This window comes from Bufo bufo, chromosome 1, assembly GCF_905171765.1.
Source record: "Bufo bufo chromosome 1, aBufBuf1.1, whole genome shotgun sequence".
Lineage (NCBI taxonomy): Eukaryota > Metazoa > Chordata > Amphibia > Anura > Bufonidae > Bufo > Bufo bufo.
In genome coordinates this window covers 266,552,541-266,578,072 of record NC_053389.1, presented here as the reverse complement: position 1 = coordinate 266,578,072, position 25,532 = coordinate 266,552,541, and the positions used below count along the sequence as shown (strand labels likewise).

The following is a 25,532-nucleotide window of genomic DNA, read 5'->3' as shown; positions in this document are numbered from 1 at the left end:
TTGTCCGGCTCGTATGTCATCCCGGAGGTCCCTCTTGGGACCCTCAGCATGTGACAACAAGTGCCTAAAATCTGATTTGTGGCTATGTGCAAAACAGTCGTTTTCATACCTGAGGACCATTGTATCTCAATATTTAACCTTTATTACGTTTCTCAGGAGTTCTTGTCTTGAACACATCATACTATTGTAAATAATTGATTGTTCCCATTTCACCTAGCACTACTATCTCTTGGTTCTTGGCAAATGTGGGGATGCCAGGCTTTGGATTCTTACCAATCAGACATTGATGGCCTGTCTAATCCATATGTTATAAATGTCTTTAGTGTCCCTCAGCAGAACGTTCTTTATTGTTGGACATCTATAGGATATTTTGCTATAGAAGCGCACTTGATCTCAATAAACTAGGGTGAAAGCTAAGCCATACTGAACCCCTTAATAACCAGCTACTTTTTCAGGTTTTGCCTCTCCATGTTTAAGCAGCCGTAATTTTTATTTTTTCCATTAACATGGCTGGATAAGGCCTTGTTTTATGTGGGAGAAATGAAAATTTTTATGCTGTTTGAGGGTACATTTAACTTACTTGTAATTTATATACTTTTTTGCGTTGCAAATGTACCAAAAGCAATTTTTTACATAGCTTTTTTCTCCTTTTTTTTGTTTATACCGTACATATTTCATGCCAAATAACCTGTTAAATGAGTTAGTCAGGTTGTTTCAGTTGTGTGGATAGCTAAGGCTGGTTTCAGATCTGTGGCACGTAGATCCGGCTGCCTAATCTGGCAGAGAATGCCATGCAGCGGTATGTGTTGGACAACTCTCTGCATTTTTGCCGCAATGTGGGCAGGTCTCCATTGCACCCAATTATACTTAATAGGGCCAGCTTGAATTCTGTTTGTATCCGGCAGTGCTGAATCCGCAGAATTCCGGCAGGCTGTTCTGTGCCAGAAAAGCCTGCCATAATTCACATCGCAGGTGTGAAATTAGCCTAATAATTGTAGTTTATGTTTTTTTGTTTTTTTTTGCTTTTATGTAAAGTACAATCACTTATTTATTATTTTTTGGAAGCTTCTTTTTTATTTAAAATCTTTATTACATTTTCTATAAATTAAGTAATTACTGTCTTACTAAATTATTTTATACTTATTATGTATTAGTATACTCCTGTATCTTAATACATTATGCTCTGTTTCTATGGCACAGGTTGTGGTTAGGGCAACTGTTCTAACAGCAGACTTACTCAACTTACAGTCCTGGAGTCCTTTCTTGGTCTCCAGCATTGACTGCAGAGGGTTTACCCAGCCCCTGATCAGATCCCTGGGATCCAATCCGATGGGAATATCCCCTTTGATCATGCTGTGGTTACAGACTGTGGCAATCAAAGGATTAACAATAGAGACTGAAGCTACCTCCGATCCTGGCTGTAGAGCAAATGGCTGCTCTAAAAACTGAAGCTGTTACTTACAGTCTTCTCATAGAGCAGGAGTGCTCACAGAAGCACCATACTCCCTCTAGAAAAGTGACAACAAAAGAAAATGGATGGTCCTTAAAGGAAATGTGTCACCAAAAGCTGTATATGCCAGATAGAAACACACAATATTTTTTTGATCTGTTTTAATTTTCTAATTGCAGATTTGTCTTCTATTCCCTTAACATGATTATGGGGGCTGCATTTTACCTGAGCTTGTCACAGTGCAGTTCACTGTCATACTGTGTTTCCGTGTGAGGCTGGCTGCCTGCGATCTTGCATACTGGCTGCAGGCAGATACCTTGGTTGCTTGCGTGCTGTATGCTGGCTGCGGCCTTCTAGTGTGTGAACTGTGTTCTGTGTATTTTTGTACTCACTGGGTCTGTATCGCAGTGCAGTTCACTGTGACACTGTGTTGCCGTGTAGGTTGGCTGCCTGCTATCTTGCGTACTGGCTGCGGGCCATTAACAGTGTATACTGGTTGCTTGGGAGGTGGGGTGCTGGCTGCGGTCTTCTAGTGTGTGTACCGTGTCTTGTGACTTGTACGCTCTCTGTGTTCACGTAGGGTTATTGTTTCTCTGATATGTGGGTCTGAATATCAGGTGGTCAGGTGTTGTAATCCCCCTGCTTTTTAGACCTGTGAGCTTTGTGCCTGAGATCAGTCTGTCTCCATGTATGCTATGTGCAGGGTGCATTCTACTGACCAGTGTATTAGTGGAGTGCCATCAGTGAGTGCCATGCTCCTTGCATCCAGTTCCACATGGGTTCCTGACAATGTGGCTCAGCTGTGTTCCTGCTATTTGGTCTGTGCCTGCACAGTATTCTATGTTGCGTGTTTGTTTGGGTTCCTGCTTGTTTGCTTGTGTGCCTGGTTTTATGTTTTGCCTGGACCGCTGGTGTTTTGCACCAGTGTCTGTTCCTTGCAGGTCAGTTGCCAAGTTACCAGGACCATCCCAGGAGGTAGCGGTTTGGTCACTCCCCTGTGGCAAAGACCAGATCCCTGTATAAGGGATAAAGGGTGAAAACCAGGGGAGCACTGGAATAACGCCATTAGTGTTGGACCCCATGTCAAAGCAGTCACTTGACACTGTGGTGTTACATCTGCCACTGTTTCGTACCTGTTTGTTTCTAGGTGTAGGAATAATTTTGGAAAAAGGCATTTTCAGCATTGTTCAAAAGCCTCAGCACCATTACTGCCCAACCATAGGTAATTATACCACATTTAGACTTGTGGTTGTAAATTCAACTCAGAGAAGACTAGAGGTATCCTTTGGGGGAGATTTTTGTGTTTTTTGTCTTAAATCCACAATGATTCTGTGTGACTGTACAGCCAATTAAACCATAGATTTCACCATGTATATTGAGCAGCTAAAATAAACCCAACAAATGAGTCACTTTGGGGAACAAATACTTTAACTTGCCCCTTGAGGTCCATTTACCGGGACAAGCCTGCAACTGGCCTTAAGTAACACTGCATTTGACAAGGACATGAAACATGGCTCTTACTCATCTCCATGTACTCTGGGGTTAGCCCAGTAAATGGTTCTAGAGCGTAATCCCGGTCCCATTGTTGAGGTTCTTTTGAGTTGTTGAGATTGTTCTCCCCAGGCTCTGTCCTTTCATCCTTTAGCTTCCGAAACAATTTCTTAAGCTTTCTGCAAATAAATAAATTGCAAAGCATTAAAAAAAATCACTGACTTTATGCCCCATTGATTACATTTTTTTTTTTTACTAAGTACTAAGTACTTTGGCTGATAAGCCCAAATGTAATAATGTTTTATTGAAAGAAGAAGCGAGTGCTTTACAAAATCCATAAAACAAGATAATGACTCATATCCTGAGTCAAAGAGGAATAACTACAGTTCAAGATGATTTCATAAATTCAGCTGACTGAAACAAAGTATTTGCCTTTAAAGATCAAATTCCACATGAAATATTGCACATAGTACACTACTGCCTATCTACCAGGTTATGGGGTTCTGCTTTCTGGCATTGTAGAGGGTCCCAATTATTGGACCCCATTGATCTTATTTTGCAAGTCTGATGGATCAGGGACCATAAAAGTGAAAGGGGTTAAATGGGTATCCCAGCACAATACAAAAGCTAAAATATAACAGAAATTATATTCACCCCACCAATCCTCAGCCACTGGTGTACCAATGGTGCCGTGGTCCCAGCTACTCTCCACATCTTGCTCCTGTTCTCAATATGCCAGAAAATGTCTGTGAATGCCTCTCTACCAATCAGTGGGTGCAGCAATCACCCGCCTCAGACAGTGATTGGCTGAGTGACATTCACGGTGATTTTCTGCCGTATTGAGTACAGGAGTAGGAAGTGAAGAGCAGCTGGGACTCTGCACTATCAGAACAGCAGAGGTGGGGATGAGTAATTATAAATGTTATTCTTTTGGGATATACAGCCCCTGGGCTTTTTTTGGTGTGCTAGAAAACCCCATTAATAGTAGGAATAACTATTTACGCCAATGTTCACTCTTTAACAGCATTTAAAAAATCTAATTGGTAGAAAAATAGAATGTGATGTGCTTATTACAATTATAATACATCTTTAAAGGTCAACATTTTCCTGATATGGTTTTTAAAATCCACTGCACAAATAGAAAAATGAGAAAATTGATTGTCTGCAGCTATTACTGGGAGGTGGGGGGAACAATTACAATGAACACAATAATACACTGCCTGTCCAAAAAAAAAAGTCGCCACCTGGATTTAACTAAGCAAATAGTTATGAGCCTCCTATTGGATAATTACCGGTACTGCATGGGCGATTATCTTTCAGCTGGCAATAAGTTATTTAACTCTAACTGGTGCAATGAGTTGCTTCTCATTTCTTAAACAACCATGTCGAAAGACACATCTCATGGTCGTGGAAAAGATGTTAGTCTGTTTGAGAAGGGTCAAATCATTGGCATGCATCAAGCAGAGAAAACATCTAAGGAGATTGCAGTAACTACTAAAATTGGGTTAAGAACTGTCCAACGCATTATTAAAAACTGGAAGGATAGTGGGGACCCATCGTATTCGAGGAAGAAATGTGGCAGGAAAAATTCATAAATGATCGTGATCGGCGATCATGTAAACGTTTGGTGAAATAAAATTGAAGAAAAACAGTAGAACTCAGGGCTATGTTTAATTGTGAAAGTAAGAGCATTTCCACATGCACAATGCGAAGGGAACTCAAGGGATTGGGAATGAACAGCTGTGTAGCAGTAAGAAAACCACTAATCAGTGAGGCAAACCAGAAAAAAAGGCTTCAATTTGCTAGGGAGCATAAAGATTGGACTCTGGAGCAATGGAAGAAGGTCATGTGGTCTAATGAGTCCAGATTTACCCTGTTCCAGACTGATGGGCGCATCAGGGTAAGAAGAGAGGCAGATGAAGTTATGCACCCATCATGCCTAGTGCCTACTGTACAAGCCTGTGGGGGCAGTGCTAGGATCTGGGGTTGCTGCAGTTGGTCAGGTCTAGGTTCAGAAACAATATGTGCTCCAAGAATGAGGTCAGCTGACTACCCGAACATACTGAATGACCAGGTTATTCCATCAATGGATTTTTTCTTCCCTGATGGCACGGGCATATTCCAAGATGACAATGCCAGGATTCATCGGGCTTAAATTGTGAAAGAGTGGTTCATAGAGCATGAGACATAATTTTCACACATGGATCGGCCACCACAGAGTTCAGATCTTAACCCCATTAAGAAACTTTAGGATGTGCTGGAGAAGGCTTTGCGCAGCAAGTCAGACTCTACCATCATCAATGCAAGATCTTGGTGAAAAATTAATGCAACACTGGATGGAAATAAATCTTGTGACATTGCAGAAGCTTGTCACAGCGAATGCGTGTCGTAATCAAAGCTAAAGACAGTCCAACTAAATATTAGAGTGTGTGACCTTTTTTTTTGGACAGGCAGTATATAATGCTGTTGTGCTCCCCCTAGTGAAGGCTAATTAAAGGCAGAAGTTTATCATTTAACTAATGTCTGTAAACTGTATCAGAAAAATGTAGTTCTGGTGAATATAAAGGTACATACAGTCAGGTCCATAAATATTGGGACATCAACACAATTCTAACATTTTTGGCTCTATACATCACCACAATGGATTTGAAATGAAACGAACAAGATGTGCTTTAACTGCAGACTGTCAGCTTTAATTTGAGGGTATTTACATCCAAATCAGGTGAACGGTGTAGGAATGACAACAGTTTGCATATGTGCCTCCACTTGTTAAGGAACCAAAAGTAATGGGACAATTGGCTTCTCAGCTCTTCCATGGCCAGGTGTGTGTTATTCCCTCATTATCCCAATTACAATGAGCAGATAAAAGATCCAGAGTTCATTTCAAGTGTGCTATTTGCATTTGTAATCTGTTGCTGTCAACTCTCAAGATGAGATTCAAAGAGCTGTCACTATCAGTGAAGCAAGCCATCATTAGGCTGAAAAAACAAAACAAACTCATCAGAGAGATAGCAAAAACATTAGGCGTGGCCAAAACAACTGTTTGGAACATTCTTAAAAAGAAGGAAAGCACTGGTGAGCTTAGCAACACCAAAAGACCCTGAAGACCACGGAAAACAACTGTGGTGGATGACCGAAGAATTCTTCCCCATGTGAAGAAAACACCCTTCACAACAGTTGGCCAGATCAAGAACACTCTCCAGGAGTTAGGTGTATGTGTGTCAAAGTCAACAATCAAGAGAAGACTTCACCAGAGTGAATACAGAGGGTTCACGCCAAGATGTAAACCATTTGTGAGCCTCAAAAACAGGAAGGCCAGATTAGAGTTTGCCAAACGACATCTAAAAAAGCCAGTTCTGGAACAACATCCTATGGACAGATGAGACCAAGATTAACTTGTACCAGAGTGATGGGAAGAGTATGGAGAAGGAAAGGAACTGCTCATGATCCTAAGCATATCACCTCATCAGTGAAGCATGGTGGTGGTAGTGTCATGGCGTGGGCATGTATGGCTGCCAATAGAACTGGTTCTCTTGTATTTATTGATGATGTGACTGCTGACAAAAGCAGCAGGATGAATTCTGAAGTGTTTCGGGAAATATTATCTGCTTATATTCAGTCAAATGCTTCAGAACTCCTTGGACGGTGCTTCACAGTGCAGATGGACAATGACCCAAAGCATACTGCAAAAGCAACCAAAGAGTTTTTTTAAGGGAAAGAAGTGGAATGTTATGCAATGGCCAAGTCAATCACCTGACCTGAATCCGATTGATTTCTGGATATGCTGGGAGTTGTAGTTATCTCATCTTATACCTCCTTCCTGAAAAGTCCTCTGATATTCAATAATAACAACCTGGACATGCGGGGAGTTGTAGTCCTGTCCTCTTATGCCTCCCTGTAATCTCTTTCGATGCTGGTATATACTGTAGATTACAGTCTCCATTCTATGTGTGGTATCATCACCCACTATCCCTGGTATGCTGTCCTCCTTTTGGGGGCTATTAAAGTGGTCTCTCTACTTAAATGTCTAATGTTAATACTGCTTCATAGAAGCAAAAGCATTAATGTAGACATTGCTGACGTCAGTTGTTGGAAAGGCGTGAGTCTCTGACCTCTGTGACATGCATGGAATGCATTCTGATGAATGTGGCATCAAAGTCCTGGCTTTATTGTCACTTTCCAATATGCATAAGCTCTTCACTAATCCTGTGTTATTGCATCGTTACTTTAGGGTGGTGAGTAATACAATTCATACAGTCTTTTTTTAAATGGTGTTCAAAAGCATCTCAATGGTCAAAATCTTATGCTTGAAACTTATACTAATAGTATTTAATGTATTTACAATATAATCAGTGGTATACAGTACAGACCAAAAGTTTGGACACACCTTCTCATTCAAACAGTTTTCTTTATTTTCAAGACTATGAAAATTGTAGATTCACACTGAAGGCATCAAAACTATGAATTAACACATGTGGAATTATATACATAACAAACAAGTGTGAAACAACTGAAAATATGTCATATTCTAGGTTCTTCAAAGTAGCCACCTTTTGCTTTGATTACTGCTTTGCACACTCTTGGCATTCTCTTGATGAGCTTCAAGAGGTAGTCCCCTGAAATGGTTTTCACTTCACAGGTGTGCCCTGTCAGGTTTAATAAGTGGGATTTCTTGCCTTATAAATGGGGTTGGGACCATCAGTGGCGTTGAGGAGAAGTCAGGTGGATACACAGCTGATAGTCCTACTGAATATTCTGTTAGAATTTGTATTATGGCAAGAAAAAAGCAGCTAAGTAAAGAAAAACGAGTGGCCATCATACTCATACTTTAAGAAGTTAAGGTCAGTCAGTCAGCCGAAAAATTGGGAAAACTTTGAAAGTAAGGGCTATTTGACCATAAGGGAGAGTGATGGGGTGCTGCGCCAGATGACCTGGCCTCCACAGTCACCGGACCTGAACCCAATTGAGATGGTTTGGCGTGAGCTCGACCGCAGAGTGAAGGCAAAAGGGCTAACAAGTGCTAAGCATCTCTGGGAACTCCTTCAAGACTGTTGGAAGACCATTTCAGGTGACTACCTCTTGAAGCTCATCAAGAGAATGCCAAGAGTGGGCAAAGCAGTAATCAAAGCAAAAGGTGGCTACTTTGAAGAACCTAGAATATGACATATTTTCAGTTGTTTCACACTTGTTTGTTATGTATATAATTCCACATGTGTTAATTCATAGTTTTGATGCCTTCATAGTCATGAAAATAAAGAAAACTCTTTGAATGAGAAGGTGTGTCCAAACTTTTGGTCTGTACTGTACATACAGGGGTGGATTGGCCATAGACTTTACAGGGAAATTTCCCGGTAGGCCGATGCCCAGGGGGCCGTCTGAGCCATCCTCATGGATGGCCAGCGGAAGTTTTTGGGGATGTATTTGTGCTGCAGGCAGTATTTTGTGATGGACTGTGGTATTTGGCTTTGTTGGGGTGGTACAATGTGCCACAATGTGGTATTGCTGGCCCTGCCTTCCATCAATTTGGATCCAACTACAAAATGGGGCGACTTTTAGTATTTTTTCCAGGGCTGCTTTAAGTTCCCAGTCCTCCCCTGTATATATAGAAGAGAAAAATGAAAATGGGCTCCCCATGATGGTTCCAATTGTGGTTGTCTCCACCTTTCTATGTCCCTTGGGCCAGTTCTCCACCCCTTGTTTGCTAGTAGGTTTTTGGGTTTGTTTTATCAGGAGTATATCACTATGCCATAATTTCTTTAGAGTAAAGACATACAGCGATGTAACATCTGAAGCGTTCCTTCCCGCAATAGTCTGCTCGTCAGTATGGGGAGGAGTGATCGCTAATACCATCGCTCATCCACATACTGACTAGTTGTTCGCCGGCAGCAGATCGTGATTAGACCGCACAATCTGCCGCTGGCAAATTAATGATGTTTAAGCCAGTTTAAAAATCTGGATTGCTCAATTGCTCATTTATTGGGTAATTGCTGGCAGTATTACACTGCCAGATTATCACTCCGTGTGCTGTCCGCATCTGTTGCTCCGTTCCGTGGCCCTGCAAAAAAATAGAACATGTCCTATTCTTGTCCGTTTTGCGGACAAGAATAGGCATTTTTACAATGGGCCGCCCGTTCCGTTCCGCAAATTGCGGAAGGCACACGGCGGCTTCAGTTTTTTTGCAGATCCGCGGTTTGCGGACCGCAAAAAACGGAACGGTCGTGTGCATGAGGCCTTAGCTTGATGTCAACCAGTCTGTCTCGATACGTTTGATTTTTTTACTGAATTGATGAGTTTTGGATAATGTGTATATAGAATAAAACAGGTACAGACATGTCCACCCTTACCTTTCTGTACTTTTCATTAAGGACTCTAATTTATCAGGATAAAAAATCTGAGAGGAGCATGATTACTGATAGCGGCATAAAATATGGGCACAAAGGGGGTATTATTACTGAGTGGAGGCATAAAAGTGGTCATTATTAGTGAGTTAGACATTATTACTGAGAGGGGAATAATAGGTATGTATAGTAATAATGTATAGTAATAATATTTGCTTCTTGTATAGTGTAATTATTTAGTAACTGTATGTCTGTTATTATTTACAGTATAGTATCATAGGGAAGAACTATTAAAGAAGCAAATTATTTGTAGGCCCCAGAGTACTGATTTTCATAATAAAGTATATCCTGGGATAGTGTACTGCCGAGTTGAGACTCGATGTTTGCTATTGATTTCCGTTCTTCTGCTCCATCCTAGGAGCAGTACAGGGAAAATGACTGAAGAGCCGGATCAGGCACATATGGGTGGGTTCACATCACGTTTTATACCTACGTTTGACGTATACGTTTGAAAAAAAAAGGATACAAAATCATAGCACACCATGTTCTTGTATCCTGTACAGTCTGGTAAAAAAAAATTATACTTTTTTTTCCCAATGGAACTCTATGGTGAACTGATGCCACTATATGGAAAAGATCGGAAAAATGTCATATGAACCCAGCCGAATTAAAAGGACATTCGATGTAACCCTTTGACTATAATGGGCCAGTCCTATCAAAGTTGTCTAGGTTGACTTAGGCTACTTTCACACTTGCGGCTGAGTGATCCGGTAAGCAGTTCCGTATGCCAACTGATGGCATTAGTAAGACTGATCAGGATCATGATCAGTCTTAAAAATGCCTGATCAGTCATAAAAATGCATTGAAATGCCGGATCGTCTTTCCGGTGTCATCCGGCAAAACGGATCCGGCATTTACTTTTTCCACCTTTTTTACCCGAAGGAGGGATTCGACATTTCGGTGTTTTGAATGCTGGATCCGGCACTAGTACATTCCTATGGAAAAAAAGGCCGGATCCGACATTCAGGCAAGTCCTCAGTTTTTTTCGCCGGAGATAAAACCGTAGCATGCTACGGTTTTCTCTTTTGCCTGATCAGTCAAAATGACTGAACTGAAGACATCCTGAACGGATTGCTCTCCATTCAGAATGCATGGGGATATGCCTGATCAGTTCTTTTCCGGTATAGAGCCACTGTGACGGAACTCTATGCTGCAAAAGAAAAACGCTAGTGTGAAAGTACCTTTAGGCCTCTTTAAAACGGGCGTCCCGGATTTGCTCCGGATGCGTCGCGTGTGCATTGCGGGTAAACCGCGCGAGTAGACTGCGATTGCGTTCCGATGTTCAGTTTTTTCCACGCGAGTGCAATGTGTTTTGCACGCTCGTGAGAAAAAACTGACTGTGGTACGCAGACCCGAACCCAGACTTCTTCACTGAAGTTCGGATTTGGGTTAGGTGTTGTGTATATTTTACTATTTTCCCTTATAACATGGTTACAAGGGAAAATAATAGCATTCTTAATACAGAATGCATAGTAAAATAGGGCTGGAGGGGTTAAAAAAAATAAATAAAATTATTAACTCACATCATCCTTTTGTTCGCGCAGCCGGCATTATCTTCTTTCTTCATCTTTCAGGACCTGCAAAAGGACCTTTGATGACGTAATCGCGCTCACCACGTGATGAGCGCAGTGACGTCAGCGCAGGTCCTGCTGAATGAAGATAGAAATCTTCTATCTTAGAACCATGTTATAAGGGAAAATCATACAGTAAATTGACTTTTATCAATTTACTAACATCATCTCTTAGCAACCATGTGTGAAAATCGCACTTCATCCGCACTTGCTTGCGGATGCTATGCTATTTTCAGGCAGCCCCATTCATTTCTATGGGGTCTGCGTTGTGTGAAAAACGCAGAATATAGAACATGCTGCGATTTTCACGCAACGCACAAGTGATGCGTGAAAATCACCGCTCATCTGAACAGCCTCATTGAAGAGAATGGGTCCGGATTCAATGCGGGTGCAATGAGTTCACCTCACACATTGCACCCGCACAGAATTCTCACCCATGTAAAAGGGGCCTTACATTTATCTATTGTGGGTGACCACCTTTAACCACTTAAGGACCACAGGTTTATACCCCCCTAAAGACCAGGTCCTTTTTTACAAATCGGCACTCCACAACTTTAGCGGTTTATTGCTCGGTCATGCAACTTACCACCCAAATGAATTTTACCTCCTTTTCTTCTCACTAATAGAGCTTTCATTTGGTGGTATTTCATTGCTGCTGACATTTTTACTTTTTTTGTTATTAATCGAAATTTGCAAAAAAATGACATTTTTCACTTTCAGTTGTAAAATTTTGCAAAAAAAACGACATCCATATATAAATTTTGCTCTAAATTTATTGTTCTACATGTCTTTGATAAAAAAAAAATGTTTAGGTAAAAAAAATATGGTTTGGGTAAAAGTTATAGCGTTTACAAACTATGGTACAAAAATGTGAATTTCCGCTTTTTGAAGCAGCTCTGACTTTCTGAGCACCTGTCATGTTTCCTGAGGTTCTACAATGCCCAGACAGTACAAACACCCCACAAATGACCCCATTTCGGAAAGTAGACACCCTAAGGTATTCGCTGATGGGCATAGTGAGTTCATAGAACTTTTTATTTTTTGTCACAAGTTAGCGGAAAATTATGATTTTCTTTTATTTTTTTCTTTTCTTACAAAGTCTCATATTCCACTAACTTGTGACAAAAAATAAAAACTTCCATGAACTCACTATGCCCATCAGCGAATACCTTGGGATGTCTTCTTTCCAAAATGTGGTGATAATAGGCTGTGCAGAAATCCCACTGTTTTTCTAAGGAACTTAGCAAAAACTTTGAAGGAGGAGATCTCTGTAGAGATCATCTACATTGGACAAGAAGCAGTATGGAGGATGTCTCAATGGCAAATGTGGACCACGCACAGGAGAAGGGAGATGTGCCTATGTGACCCAAGGCATTCATGTCCTGTTGATATGCAACAGCCCATGCAAACAGCCTAATGAAGCGGCATTGGCCATAACCTTCAGATAAGATCCATTTGTGAAATTCTGGTTTGTGATATGGAAATGATATTACATTTTCCCAAATTGTCTGATTTCAGAAGACCTATTCCATTTCTAGCACCATATCAACATGGTGTTACACATGGCTGAAAGTTGTCTGCACGCTGGAAAAAAAAAACATGCCTTTTTCCTCTTATTAACGGATTGTGCTTTTGAGCAGTGTTCTGCTCATTTCGCATTGGCACTAGCAGACATTCAGATGTTCTGCTAAAACTACAGACTAATAACCATGACAAAAAAAATTCATTGCTGTTTATGGTGTTCTATTCTTTAATTGACCAAGGAATGCTTCTGTACAACATGTACTGTGCGGTTTTAGTTTATGAGATTTATATTGATAAGTAAATATATTGTTTCCTAAGTGTTCCAGAGTAATAGGCTAAACACGTCAGCTAAACAATATAAAGCCTGTACAGTGATGTCCTACCTGTTATGGAAACTTATATCTTATACTGTTTTAGGAAATCTCTTTTTTATTTTTTCAGATGGGCCCACTGCTATTGAAATCCCCAGTGATCAGCTGTAATCTGTGGGGGAATCTGACAGTAAATGTTCAATTTCTCTGCAAAACCTCCTCATAGGAAATTAAATGACTTCTCTGGGAGTGGAAAACTGATTGCCCAACCTTAAGATAGGATATCACTGTCAGATTGGTGATGGTCCAACTTATGACGCCAAACTGATCAGCTGATTAAAGGGGCAAGGATCCAGTGACCTCTGCATCTCCTTCATTGTTTAGCAGGCACAGGTCTGCACTATTGGTTGTGGTTGTGCCTAGTATTGCAGCTCAGTTTCACTCATTTGAATGGAACTGCTGCTAGCTATTAAAAGCATAGCATTGTGTCTGGGTAAAAAAAGAAAGGCAACACAGCCACTTCAATCAACTGATTAGTGAGGGTCTCAAGACCCCACGATCTGTCAATGAAAACCCGTTACCAGTTTCTACTGAAATCCATGGGTTGTGGATGTGCCAAGTCTTCAGAGACCAGTAAGGGCCTTAATTTTGGTCGAGGATCGTCCAGTGTCTTCACTAGAGCCTCATGTGGTGATAATAGGCTTGAGCCAAGGTAGTTGCCAGGGGCGACTCCAGAGCAGATACCAAGTCTATGGTAGCTGGTCCAGGCAAACCAGAAGGTACCAGCAATGGTACCACAAGTACAAGCAAAGACAGCAGGTACAGATACAGGTTCAGATTGAGTGGGAACACAGGGACCCTCTTCCGAAGGCAGACAAGAAACAAGCAGATAAAGACATGGACAGAACTGACATAAACAGACGCAGATACACCGCAGAACAGACAATAACAGGCAAATACATCAGACGCAGATAAGCTCTGCTAGGCTATCAGATGAAGATGAGCTCTGCTAAGCTAACTGGGACAGCAGGACAGACATAGGACAGGAAAAAGCATAAACAAGATACTAAATACAGAATACAACAATATAAACCTAGGCGGAACCATACAAATGGGAAAAAAGGTAAGACCCCTTGGGTCAGCAGCAAGGAGCTACACCTAGAACAGAACAAGGCAAACTGACCAAAAACCCCATTGCACACAGGAACTTAAAGCTGCATAACGAGGCACCAGAGAAGCCCCACCCAGCCACAGAACATGGGAGTTAACCCCAACAGAACCAGAGTCCAGAACAGACCATAACAGTCTGCAGCACAGGCCATTGCCCCAGGCAACCAGCATACACGGAGACATCCGCAGCCAGTACGCACAACCAACAACCAAAACAACCAACCCATGACACCGCAGACACAATCAGGGAGAGAAAACATACACAGGTGTATCAACCACAGATACCGCAGCCAGCACACAGCCCCTAGCAACCAGCCTGCACAGGATTTCGGCCTACAGCCAGGAGGCAAGGGCCCATGCAGACAGCCTACACGGCAACTCGGATACAGAGAAGCGCACTGTGACAATTGGCAATCGGTTACGTGTGAAGAGTCATATAGACCAGGAGGAAGAATAATAATTTGTGAACAGGGTTCAGGGACAATATTCGTGCACAGTGGGCCCTCACAATGAATTTTACATGTGGGTTCTAGTCACTCCAAGACAAAACTTTGTCCATAATCTTTAAAGGAGTTCTCTGGGCTTTTAATATTGATGACCTATCCTCGGGATAGGTCATCAAAATTAAATCGGCCATAGGCTTAGCAGCAGCAGCAACAGGAAAAGAGGCGGGAGATGGCACGTGCAAACTGCGTATGCCGTCTCCTCATACAGCTGTGACACGCCCGACCCCCGCCGATCTGATATTGATGATAGGTAATCAATATTAAAAGCCAGGAGAACCCCTTTAAACTTTATTTATTACAATCTGGGCAATCTCTATAATAGTGATACATAATCTAATCAATAAAATAATAATTAGCATTTTAATAAATCTTTATTATTTTTTATATTTTCCTAGGTGGAACAATTCTTTTTTTTTTTTTTGTGTAATAAATCCAGGTCTGCAAAATTATGAATGGAGAAGTCAGAGAAGCTATGTGCTGTAGTAGCATTCTTCTGTAAATGCTTTAATTAAAGAACAGGAAAAAGTATGTTCCTTTACCAAGTCCCAACCTGCCATGAAATATCTGCCTCCTCTAAGCAATTACAGCTTGATATGACTTGAAAAATATCTTAATTTGGGTGAGTCTGGACCTCTGGGTGTACAGAATTTTATTAAAATAATTAAATGTCATTACAGGTAAAGCATGGCGAAATGTAAAGAAAATACAACATATGACATATACTGTGAGCTTAAAATACTGGTTTACAGATTACAATGGCAGCAGATTTTCTTGTGTGATATATTTTTTTCATTTGCCTACCCACACTTCCACTCATTACAGAAGAGCTTCAAATACTCCACTTTGTAGGAGGGTGTATATCACATCACTCTTCATATGGAAGCTCCTGGATACTATATCAGAATGACAATGAAGACCGAAGATGATCAATCACCAATATGAGATCACTTACAGTACATGTAACTGATTAACTAAGGTTAATCTAACAGATGTGTTCTCAACATATCCAAAAATGTGTGACGCAAGATAACCAGGTTTGAAAAAAAAATGATTTCACGATACTCTGTCGGGATATGTATATACTACAGCCCTGATCAAAAGTTTAAGACCACTTGAAAAATGGCAAAAAGTCATATTTTACATTGCTGGATCTTAACAAGGTTCCAAGTAGAGCTTCAACATGCAACAAGAAGAAATGAGAGTAAGACAAAACATTTTTTGAGCATTCAATTAATTGAAAATAACGATTAAACTGAAACAGGCTGTTTTTCAGTTGATCCAAATTTTAGGACCACATGCCTTTTAAAAGGCCAAATCTTTGCAAAGATGTGGATTCATTGTCATTTTCTGTCAGGAAGTCACACGTTGTGATGGCAAAGGCAAAAAAACTGCATAAGCAGGGTCTCTCACAGCGCGCCATTGCTGCTGAGGTGGGACGCAGTAAGACAGTAAGACAGTCATTTGGAATTTCTTAAATGATCCTGAGGGTTATGGAACAAAAAAGTCAAGTGGAAGACCCAAAAAAATGTATTCAGCACTGAGCCGGAGGATCCAATTGGCTGTCCGTCAAGACACTGGACGATCCTCGACCCAAATTAAGGCCCTTACTGGTGCTGACTGCAGCCCCATAACCATCAGACGGCATCTGAGACTGAAGGCCTTTAAAAACAAAAAACGTCTTCAAAGACCTCGTCTCCTTGAACGCCACAGAACTGCTTGTTTGGACTTTGCAAGAGAGCACCAAACATGGGACATTCAAAGGTGGAAGAAAGTTTTATTCTCTGATGAGAAAAAAATTAACCTTGATGGTCCTGATGGTTTCCAACGTTACTGGCATGACAAGCAGATACCACCTGAGATGTTTTCTACGCGCCACAGTGGAGGGGGCGCCATAATGGTCTGGGGTGCTTTTTCCTTCAGTGGAGCAATGGAGCTTCAGGAAGTGCAGGGGCGTCAAACGGCCGCTGGCTATGTCCAGATGTTGCAGAGAGCATTCCTCAAGACTGAGGGCCCTCGTCTGTGTGGTAACGACTGGGTTTTTCAACGGGACAACGCTACAGTACACAATGCCAGCAGGACAAGGAACTTCTTCCAGGAGAATAACATCACTCTTTTGGCCCATCCTGCGTGTTCCCCTGATCTAAATCCAATTGAGAACCTTTGGGGATGGATGGCAAGGTAAGTTTACAAAAATGGACAACAGTTCCAGACAGTAGATGGCCTTCGTGTGGCCGTCTTCACCACTTGGAGAAATGTTCCCACTCACCTCATGGAAACGCTTGCATCAAGCATGCCGAAACAAATTTTTGAAGTGATAAACACTCATTACTGAGTTCATGTTTGGAAGTTGGATTTCTGTTTTGGGGGTTTAGTTATTTTTTTGGAGATGTGGTCCTAAACTTTTGATCAGCTGAAAAACAGCCTGTTTCAGTTTATTCATTGTTTTCATTAAATTGAATGCTCAAAAAATGTTTTGTCTCACTCCCATTTCTTCTTGTTGCATGTTGAAGCTCTACTTGGAACCTTGTTAAGATCCAGCCATGCTAAATATTATTTTTTGCCATTTTTCAAGTGGTCTTAAACTTTTGATCAGGACTGTATATGTGTCTATGTGTGACCACTCAGTGGTTGTGATGTGAGTTGCAGCACATTGAGGGCTATGCTAGCATGTTTCAATATTATATGAATTTGTTTCAAACTGGAGACCTCAACAAAATTCACAGAAGCTTTAGGTAGGACATGTCTGTATCTGTCAGTCATTGGTGTGGCTGGAAACCCCAAACCTATAGTTCAAAATCATTTGTTTAACAAATGTCAGTAGCATTTCATTGTAGTTGTAAAGAATAAATATTCTTTTTGTATTGGAAGCTGGATTCTTGCTTTTTTCTTAGATATTGCTTTCACGCCCTGTTCCCGGCGTGCTCCGTGCTTCCTTCATTACCAGCCAGCTGAGCCCACCTCAATAAATATGCATTATTGAAGATGATTAATAAACAAAATGTGCAGCATGGGACTGAAATCTGTTAGTCTGTCACCAGGAAATTCACTTTTATACCGGCACAATGCCTTGAAGAGCTAGCAAGCTCAGTTGAATGTAATGATACTGTTTACTTAGCGATCGTTTGCTTCATTCTGGAGAAAAAGTATTGTCAATCTATATGCAAATTAGCAATTTGGAGCACCAAGGGTGGACCCGAGACACTCTCTGCACCCTTGCTCCTCCTGCTTCCTCTGCCAGCTTCTCTTCTTCTTGATTGACAGGGCCAGGCAATATGACTATGTAGGAACCTGGCCCTGTCAATCAAGATTTCAGTCTCATGCTGCACATTTTTATGCTTAGTCATCTTTTATCCATTATATTAATTGTTTTATAACTACATGTGACAAGACATTTCTGAAAATGAAGAATATTTTAGTTGATAACCACCTCCTACTGTATAAATTTCAGTGTTACTAAGATCAAAGGTATGTAATTTAGACTAGCATGGGGCACCCTACATAAGCCTTCCTTACCCAATTCCTCTGGTATCTAAAATACTTGAATGCCAACAGGAAAGACACAGCATCTGGAAGCAAACTAGACTCTGAAAAGTGAGACATATTGATCAAAGCTCCAGTATTTGAGAATATAAGTTGTTCTGGAGGCTTTAACACTTATTCCGCTTATTTTCCCCATGTTATCCCCGTGATGTTATAATTCCCTGATGGAGACGAAATTCTGATGTTCAAATTCAACAAACAGCAGGAGAAGAACATCAAAAGCTCCTATTGCTGAAGCCTAGATCCTAAAGTTTGCAACCTCAAAATTAAATGTTACTGTACGAAGCACTTAAGTTGCTTGAGATTAATGTAATGAGATAATTACACAAGACCCTGGCCAGTTCACTGGGGTTTGTGTTCCTTCAAGAAATCTGGTGCTTATTTGACACTAGTAAAAGCTATAGAATTCTGAGGAAATATGGAAATTGTAGGTTTTGGCGTTCACTGTGCATCAATTAGCTCTTGCATAGTCTGTTATTACTTAATGTTTACGGACGTGGGTTTATATGAAACTGCCTTTTAAGACTTTAATTAAATATGCAGGGCACTGCTCAATAAAAGGAATGCTTTCTCCCCCAAAAAATCTGTACATTTTAGAATTTTTGAAATTTTACAAAATGGGAATGTGTTTCCCTATTTTATTTTATTATTTGGTTATTTTACTAATTTTAGATATGTACTGTGATTATGGGGGGCAGCCATTGAGTTGATGCAGCAGCTGCTCCTGACATTTGCTTTACTGCAGCCACCTAAAAACAAAGCTAAAAAATTACTTATTGACTAAGGGCTGTAATACACCAACAGATTATGTGACAGATTTTCTGACCAATCATTGGTCAGATGGCCATTTACAAACAAATCTTTTGTTATGCACACACCAACTATTGGTCTGGACAGAAATTGGTCAGATAATCTGTTGGTTTAATACAACCCTAAGGCAGTGTTTCTCAGTGTTTCTCAATTATTTTCTGTCATGCCCCCCCTAGGAAGAAGAAAACATTTCGCGCCCCCCGCGCGACTGTAAATAGTATCATTTGTCGGGGGCCGGGGGCTCCCTCTCTCCAGCCGTAGAGTTGCTAGGCAACCGACGCCGCGTGGGACGCCGCTTGTGGATGACGGACACTTATGGGGGGATCTGTGGATGACGGACACTTATGGGGGGATCTGTGGATAACGGACACTTATGGGGGGATCTGTGGATGACGGACACTTATGGGGGGGATCTGTGGATGACGGACACTTATGGGGGGGATCTGTGGATGACGGACACTTATGGGGGGGATCTGTGGATGACGGACACTTATGGGGGGATCTGTGGATGACGGACACTTATGGGGGGATCTGTGGATGACGGACACTTATGGGGGGATCTGTGGATGACGGACACTGTTATGGGGGGATCTGTGGATGACGGACACTTATGGGGGGGATCTGTGGATGACGGACACTGTTATGGGGGGATCTGTGGATGACGGACACTTATGGGGGGATCTGTGGATAACGGACACTTATGGGGGGATCTGTGGATAACGGACACTTATGGGGGGGATCTGTGGCTGGGACTGTTACAGGGGCATCTGTGGCTGGCACTGTTATATATGTGCCATCCACAGACCCCCCACCCCATAACAGTGCCATCCACAGTGCCCCCCCAGCCCATAACAGTGCCATCCACAGACCCCCCCACCCCATAACAGTGCCATCTACAGACCCCCCCATTGCCGTTCCAGTACAGTTATAGAATGTGTAAAATTAATAATGATTCTATTCATTAGGCCCCCTCTGTAGTAGAACATTCAATATCCATCCTACTCTCAAGGCTGTTATCGTAATCCAGGCCGGCCGGGCAGACGAGCGGCAGCGTCACTGACTGACGTCACGTGCCTGCGCCGCCTGCTTCATTCATAAAGTATGCCGGGCAGGCACGTGACGTCAGTCAGTGACGCTGCCGCTCGTCTGCCCGGCCGGCCGGGATTACGATAACAGCCCTGTGAGTAGGATGGATATATTGAATGTTCTACTACAGAGGGGGCCTAATGAATAGAATCATTATTAATTTTACACATTCTATAACTGTACTGGAGCTGGGGGCCGGAGCACAGTGAACGCACCGGCCCCCAGCTCCTCCTCCTCCCAGTCCCTCCCCGCTGATACAGCGCAGCCTGCGATGCTGGAGCATGGCTGGAGGGAGCGGTGGGGCGGGGCTAAAGTACAGTGACCACACCGCCCCACCGCTATTGCCGGCCCTCAGCTCCAGGCCCTGAACGAGCCCCCCTTTACGGAGCCTGGTGCCCCCCCTATTTGAGAAGCACTGCCCTAAGGCAAGGTGTAGTAAGCATATTCTATGTCATGCACAAGGAGGGAAAGGAGGAAGTATGAGCAGAGCTGTCTCTCTTGGCCATTCCCAATGTTGTTATGTTGTGTTAACTTTGTCCAGCTTTTATGAAGAAGGTGATTCCTTGTAACATAATTCTGATGTTTAAAACGAAAAAGTGCCAGGAATACTATGAGGGATTTATTTCTAAATGAATTGTATTCAACCTGAATTTTATAAACATTTGATTTGTATCCAAATTGGTGATTTGAGTGAATTTTAGGGGGGGAGAAAATTGATTAAAAAAATTTAAGGAAAACATGAGAGACTAGAGAGAAAAAGTCCTAGGAGGGCTCAGAGTGACATTCACAAATTTTCAGGCTAATTGGAGGCCTTTCTGGATAGAATCGATTTGGACTTGTTTTGAATCGGTGAACTAATTCAGCAGAATCAACCCTAAGGCTACATTCACACAAACGTATTTTGTTTCCGTTTAATTTTTTTGGCGTATAGGATGCATTCATTTCAATGGGTCCGCAAAATATGTGGACAGCACACCGTGTGCTATCTGCAACTGTATGTCCGTTCCATAGCCCCGCAAAAAAAAAATAGAACATGTCCTATTCTTGTCCGTTTTGTGGACAATGATAGGTATTGTTACAATGGATCCGCAAAAAAAAACCTGATGCCGTACGGAACGTCTTACTTTTTTTTGCAGATCCGCAACATACGGTCGTGTGAATGTAGACTAAATCTAATTTTCAGCCATTAGCTTATCTCCTGTTAGTAAGAGTATGCATATAATAATAAAAACATAAATTATAATATAAAAATGGTAGATAATAAAAGTATTCTATATGTTGTGGGGATTCGCTCTGGTAGCAGGGTAAGCGGACGCAGTACAGAGGCAAAAAACTGTTTGTAAAGCAAAACTTCAGTGTTTATTCACACATAAGTAATAGCACAAAACGTAAGTCACTGTGCAGTCTTGGTGTTTGTTCACACACACGAAAAGTTCACAAAGCAAGAAAGTCACCTTATTCCCTGGGTGTTAGTTCATACCCTGCTGGCAGTTCTGCCTCATCAAGTCCATAAGCAGGCTTTAGGAGGCCTGTTTCCCCTAGACCCGGGTCTCAGCCCTCCAACTTGGCACAAGTCTCAGATCCCAACACAGAGATCCCCTCTGCTGATCCCAGCTGTCTTTTAAAGGCCAAAATCCCGGATCGGCACCTGAGATCCAGTCCGGTGTTTGACCCCACCTGGCCGCCAATCAGTCCAGCAGCACACACTGGAAGGAAAATACATGTTTTCCAAGACAATACCCTTCAATGTGTCACAAACTCCCCTTCCCCCTTGTTCAACCCTGAGGGGGTCTAAACATGCCAAACATCCGCATTTCCCTAATACCGACCTGCCCTGTGTTCTACTGTGGCTTGTTGCCTAGACTCGGCGGGTACCAGGTATGGTTTTAGCCAGACTTTCGCCTAAAGCTCAGTGACAATGTCATGCCAAATTGTGGAAGTGCATCCAAGGAGGTCCAAGAACACATCCGTGTTCCGACTAACGAACTCCCTGGCCTCCTGAGCCTGTTTAGAGGAGAGGCTTCAGCAATTTTTACGGTGGCAACCGCTTCCCTTGCATCCGACAGAGGGGTCGGAGCCTCCTCCCCTAGAAAACACAGCCGCGGTCTGTCTTCAGTACAGGTTTCCCTATCTTTCTAAGGTTTGAGTAAATTAAAATGATAAACTTGCTCCGGCTTTCGCCGCCCTGGCTGGTGTACCTTGTAGTTTACATCTGCAATTTTCTCGAGTACCTCGTAGGGCCGCTTCTACCTAGAGCAGAACTTACTGTCCACAGGCGGCCCAGAAACCAAAACCGGATCTCCCAGGCTAAAGTTGCGGACCCCAGATGCTCGATTATAGGCCTGACTCTGGGCTTACTGAGCTATCTTCCTATGCTCCTTACCTATCCTATTCCATTGGGTTGTCTCCCCCTAATCCACCGGATCTACCGTGGGCCCCTCTGCCTTGGGTTTCCTGTGTTCTAACACCTCAACTGGGCCAGGCCTCGCTACTGGAGCTTTCCCTTTCTCTCGGGGATCAGTATGTACAACAGCCGGCCACAGGGCTGGAAACAACGGAAAGTCTCTTACTAATATCAAGTCATAGTGCATGCTCGTCATTACGGCCACCTCATGGATCCGCCTGCCGGCACCTGTGCTTTGGGACAACAGAGCAGTGGGGTACTCTTTTAAATCTCCATGTACGCTGAGCACCCTGACTTTCCGGCCCTTAAACTCAGTGGGTTGCACCAGGGAAGCCCTCACAAGGGTCACCTGACTCCCCGAGTTCAGCAGAGCCACCACAGGAGTGACTCTCACCTTCACCTGACACAAAGATTAGTTATTGAGAGTTTCTGGAGTGTCTGACGCACCGACCCTTCTGGCATACCATGACTGTCGATACCCAAAGTTTATGTCCATGGGCTCGACCAGGTGGGGACAGCCGGGCCGTACATGGCTGGGCTCATGACACCAGCAGCAGATTATCGGGTTCCGATCCCCAAAGAGCACATCCTGTGCGGTCTTTCTCAGCTCAAGCCACTTGGTCTGGGGCGGGGATTTTCCCCAGAGTTCCCCCCTGGAGTTCCTCAGTAGCCCCATACCGTTCGACTAAGTCCACCATCTCCAGGGCACTAGTAGGAGACGTCTGGCCAACCCAGCATTGGACGTGTGGTGGCAATGCCCTCCAGAATTTCTCAGCTACAATACGGTCCAGCATAGCAGTGGGACTCAGTATGTCAGGCGGTAGCCATTTTTGCAAGAGATGCAACAAATTATAATACTAGGGTCTCACTGGCTCATCGGAGTTAAACTCCCACTGATGCACCCGCTGGGCCCGGACCAACACATTCACCCCCAGTCTTGCCAGGATTTCACCCTTGACCTTATAGTAGCCTGCCGCTTGCTTGTCCGGTAAATCAAAGTCAACCTGTTTGGGTCCTGATGCCAGGAACAGAGCGATGACCTCAGCCCACTGGTCTTGGGGTAGATTCTCCCTCACGGCCACCTTCTCGAACACCACCAGGTAGTGCCATCTTGGGGATTGCTTTCCGGGCATCGTGGACTCCCTGAGATACTCCTGTCTTCTCTAAGGCCATCACGTGTTGCAGCAGCAGCTGGTTCGTTTCTTGCTGTCGCTGATTAGCCTCTGGCAGTTGTCTGTTAGTCTCCTGCTGCTCCTCCATGGCCTGTTGTTGCCTTAGGTTGGCCTGCACCAGCTGCTTCATCATCTCCTCCATCTTGTCCCATGATGCTGGTTGTAATTTAGCAGGCTTAATCCAGAACATACAACAGAGCACGAAAAAAAGGTATAGCACAAAACAGAAGTCACTTTGCAGTCTTGGTGTTTGTTCACACACAGGAAAAATTCATAAAGCAAGAAAGTCACCTTATCTTCTGGGTGTTAGTTCACACCCTGCTGGCAGTTCTGCCTCATCAAGTCCATAAGCAGGCTTTAGGAGGCCTGTTTCCCCTACAGTCTCAGCCCTCCAACTTGGCACAAGCCTCAGGTCCCAACACAGAGATCCCCTCTGCTGATCCCAGCTGTCTTTTAAAGGCAGCTAGGTGTTGCCAAAACCCCGGACCTCCACCTGAGATTCAGTCCGGTGTTTGACCCCACCTGCCGCCAATCAGTCCAGCAGCACAAACTGGGAGGAAAATACCTGTTTTCCCAGACAATACCCTTCAATGTGTCACAATGTGTTCTGAGGACAGCTATATCAACTATATCCCTTCTGCTCCCACCTCTAAAGGTGGCATACTCATTAGTGTAAAATTGATCAAAATGGAAGGGTTCAACCAAAATGACCATTCGTCAGGGGAAATAGAACAAACGATCATTTTAGCTGACCGATGACAGACCACCATTGTTTGAAAAGAAGTTGTCCATGTTTATTATTTTCATCTGACGAACGATCTGACAGATTGTAAGCTGACAAAAGATCTTTCTTTGAAAGAACATTCCCAGAAAGATCTTTTGTCCATTGTCCAGTTTAAAAGACCAATATGGATTAAAATGCGTACAGCCATGTCTGCAAAACATTTGTTCCCAGATGATTGTTCAACTCTTATTCAACCATCAACCAACTTTTATCTAATGTGCATGGCTATCTTCCTACAGAATGAAAAACAAAAACTTTAAAGATAGAGTGGAGCCTAACCTGCTGTATGTGTGGGTAGGAGGTAGGTTACTGCAGCACTGCAATGGAGTGTACGCAAGCTAAGTTCTACTAACTAGTCTCCAGTCCAAGCTGTAGAAGACTAGAAAGTAAAGTCCAAGCCAGGTTTCTACAACACTTCAGAGAGAAATTTTCTTCAATTTTACCAGTCAGTTTAGTGTCCCTAGTGACCATAAAAGGAACAATAGATATCATATGTATACATACTTGTTAAGATGATGTATCACAATCCATGACCTGAGGTTGAAGCTTTGAATCCTCCTGGCTTTTCTTTTGACTTATCAAAGCTTAAAGCCTATGACTACAATTTTTGGAATGCTTTGTATTGCTTGGAGCTCATGTCCAGTTTTCATTGCTACTTTAAATCCACATTTGGGTCACTAATCACTTTCTAGGAAGTAATTCTTGCAGCTTAATTGCTCATCTACACAGAGAATGTATACAGTGTGACTATAGAATTGACACAGTGCCAGTGTTAAAGTTCCAACTTCTTTCATCCTTTCTAGTGTAGGTATTACTATTATGTATTTGCTAGTGCAGTGATCTGCAACTGGTAGTACTGAAACTACAACTCCTAGCATGCCCTGTTAGCATAGTTACCCAACCGTTGGAGACTAGAGCCACAGATTATCATCCACTGGACTAGTGAATCCATTGGTTTGCAGTATCCATCAAGTAGAGAGATTTGTAATCTAGTACGTGAAAGTATGTGTACCCAACTAATTCATTATTACAATTATTCTGGTTTCTAATAAAAATTTAAGGCTTGAGGATAGGTCATCAATATAAATAAAGTGGACAACCCATTTAATGATGTCATTAGACAATGCATGCATAGACTGAATTATCAGCAGTGTCAAAGGTGTGCTACATCATCAGTGATGTAACTAGTTTCTAATGAAACGATCTGTTACATCTTTCAATATGCCCTTACCTGGCTTTAGTTCTTACTACATCGATTCTGGTGTTGTTATATTTTTTTCTCCTAGGCCTCCTCTTCCATCAATGCTGGTACTTT

General features: G+C 42.6%; 1 protein-coding gene across 1 annotated transcript in view; it reads right to left on the bottom strand.

The window, feature by feature from the left end:
- ANO2 (anoctamin 2) overlaps positions 1-25,532 on the bottom strand; it is a 541,215-nt gene that overhangs the window by 66,494 nt on the left and 449,189 nt on the right. The window contains exon 20 of the mRNA XM_040439201.1: positions 2,972-3,120. Within this exon, the coding sequence (XP_040295135.1) occupies positions 2,972-3,120 (149 nt within the window). The remainder of the gene's footprint in view (positions 1-2,971; positions 3,121-25,532) is intronic.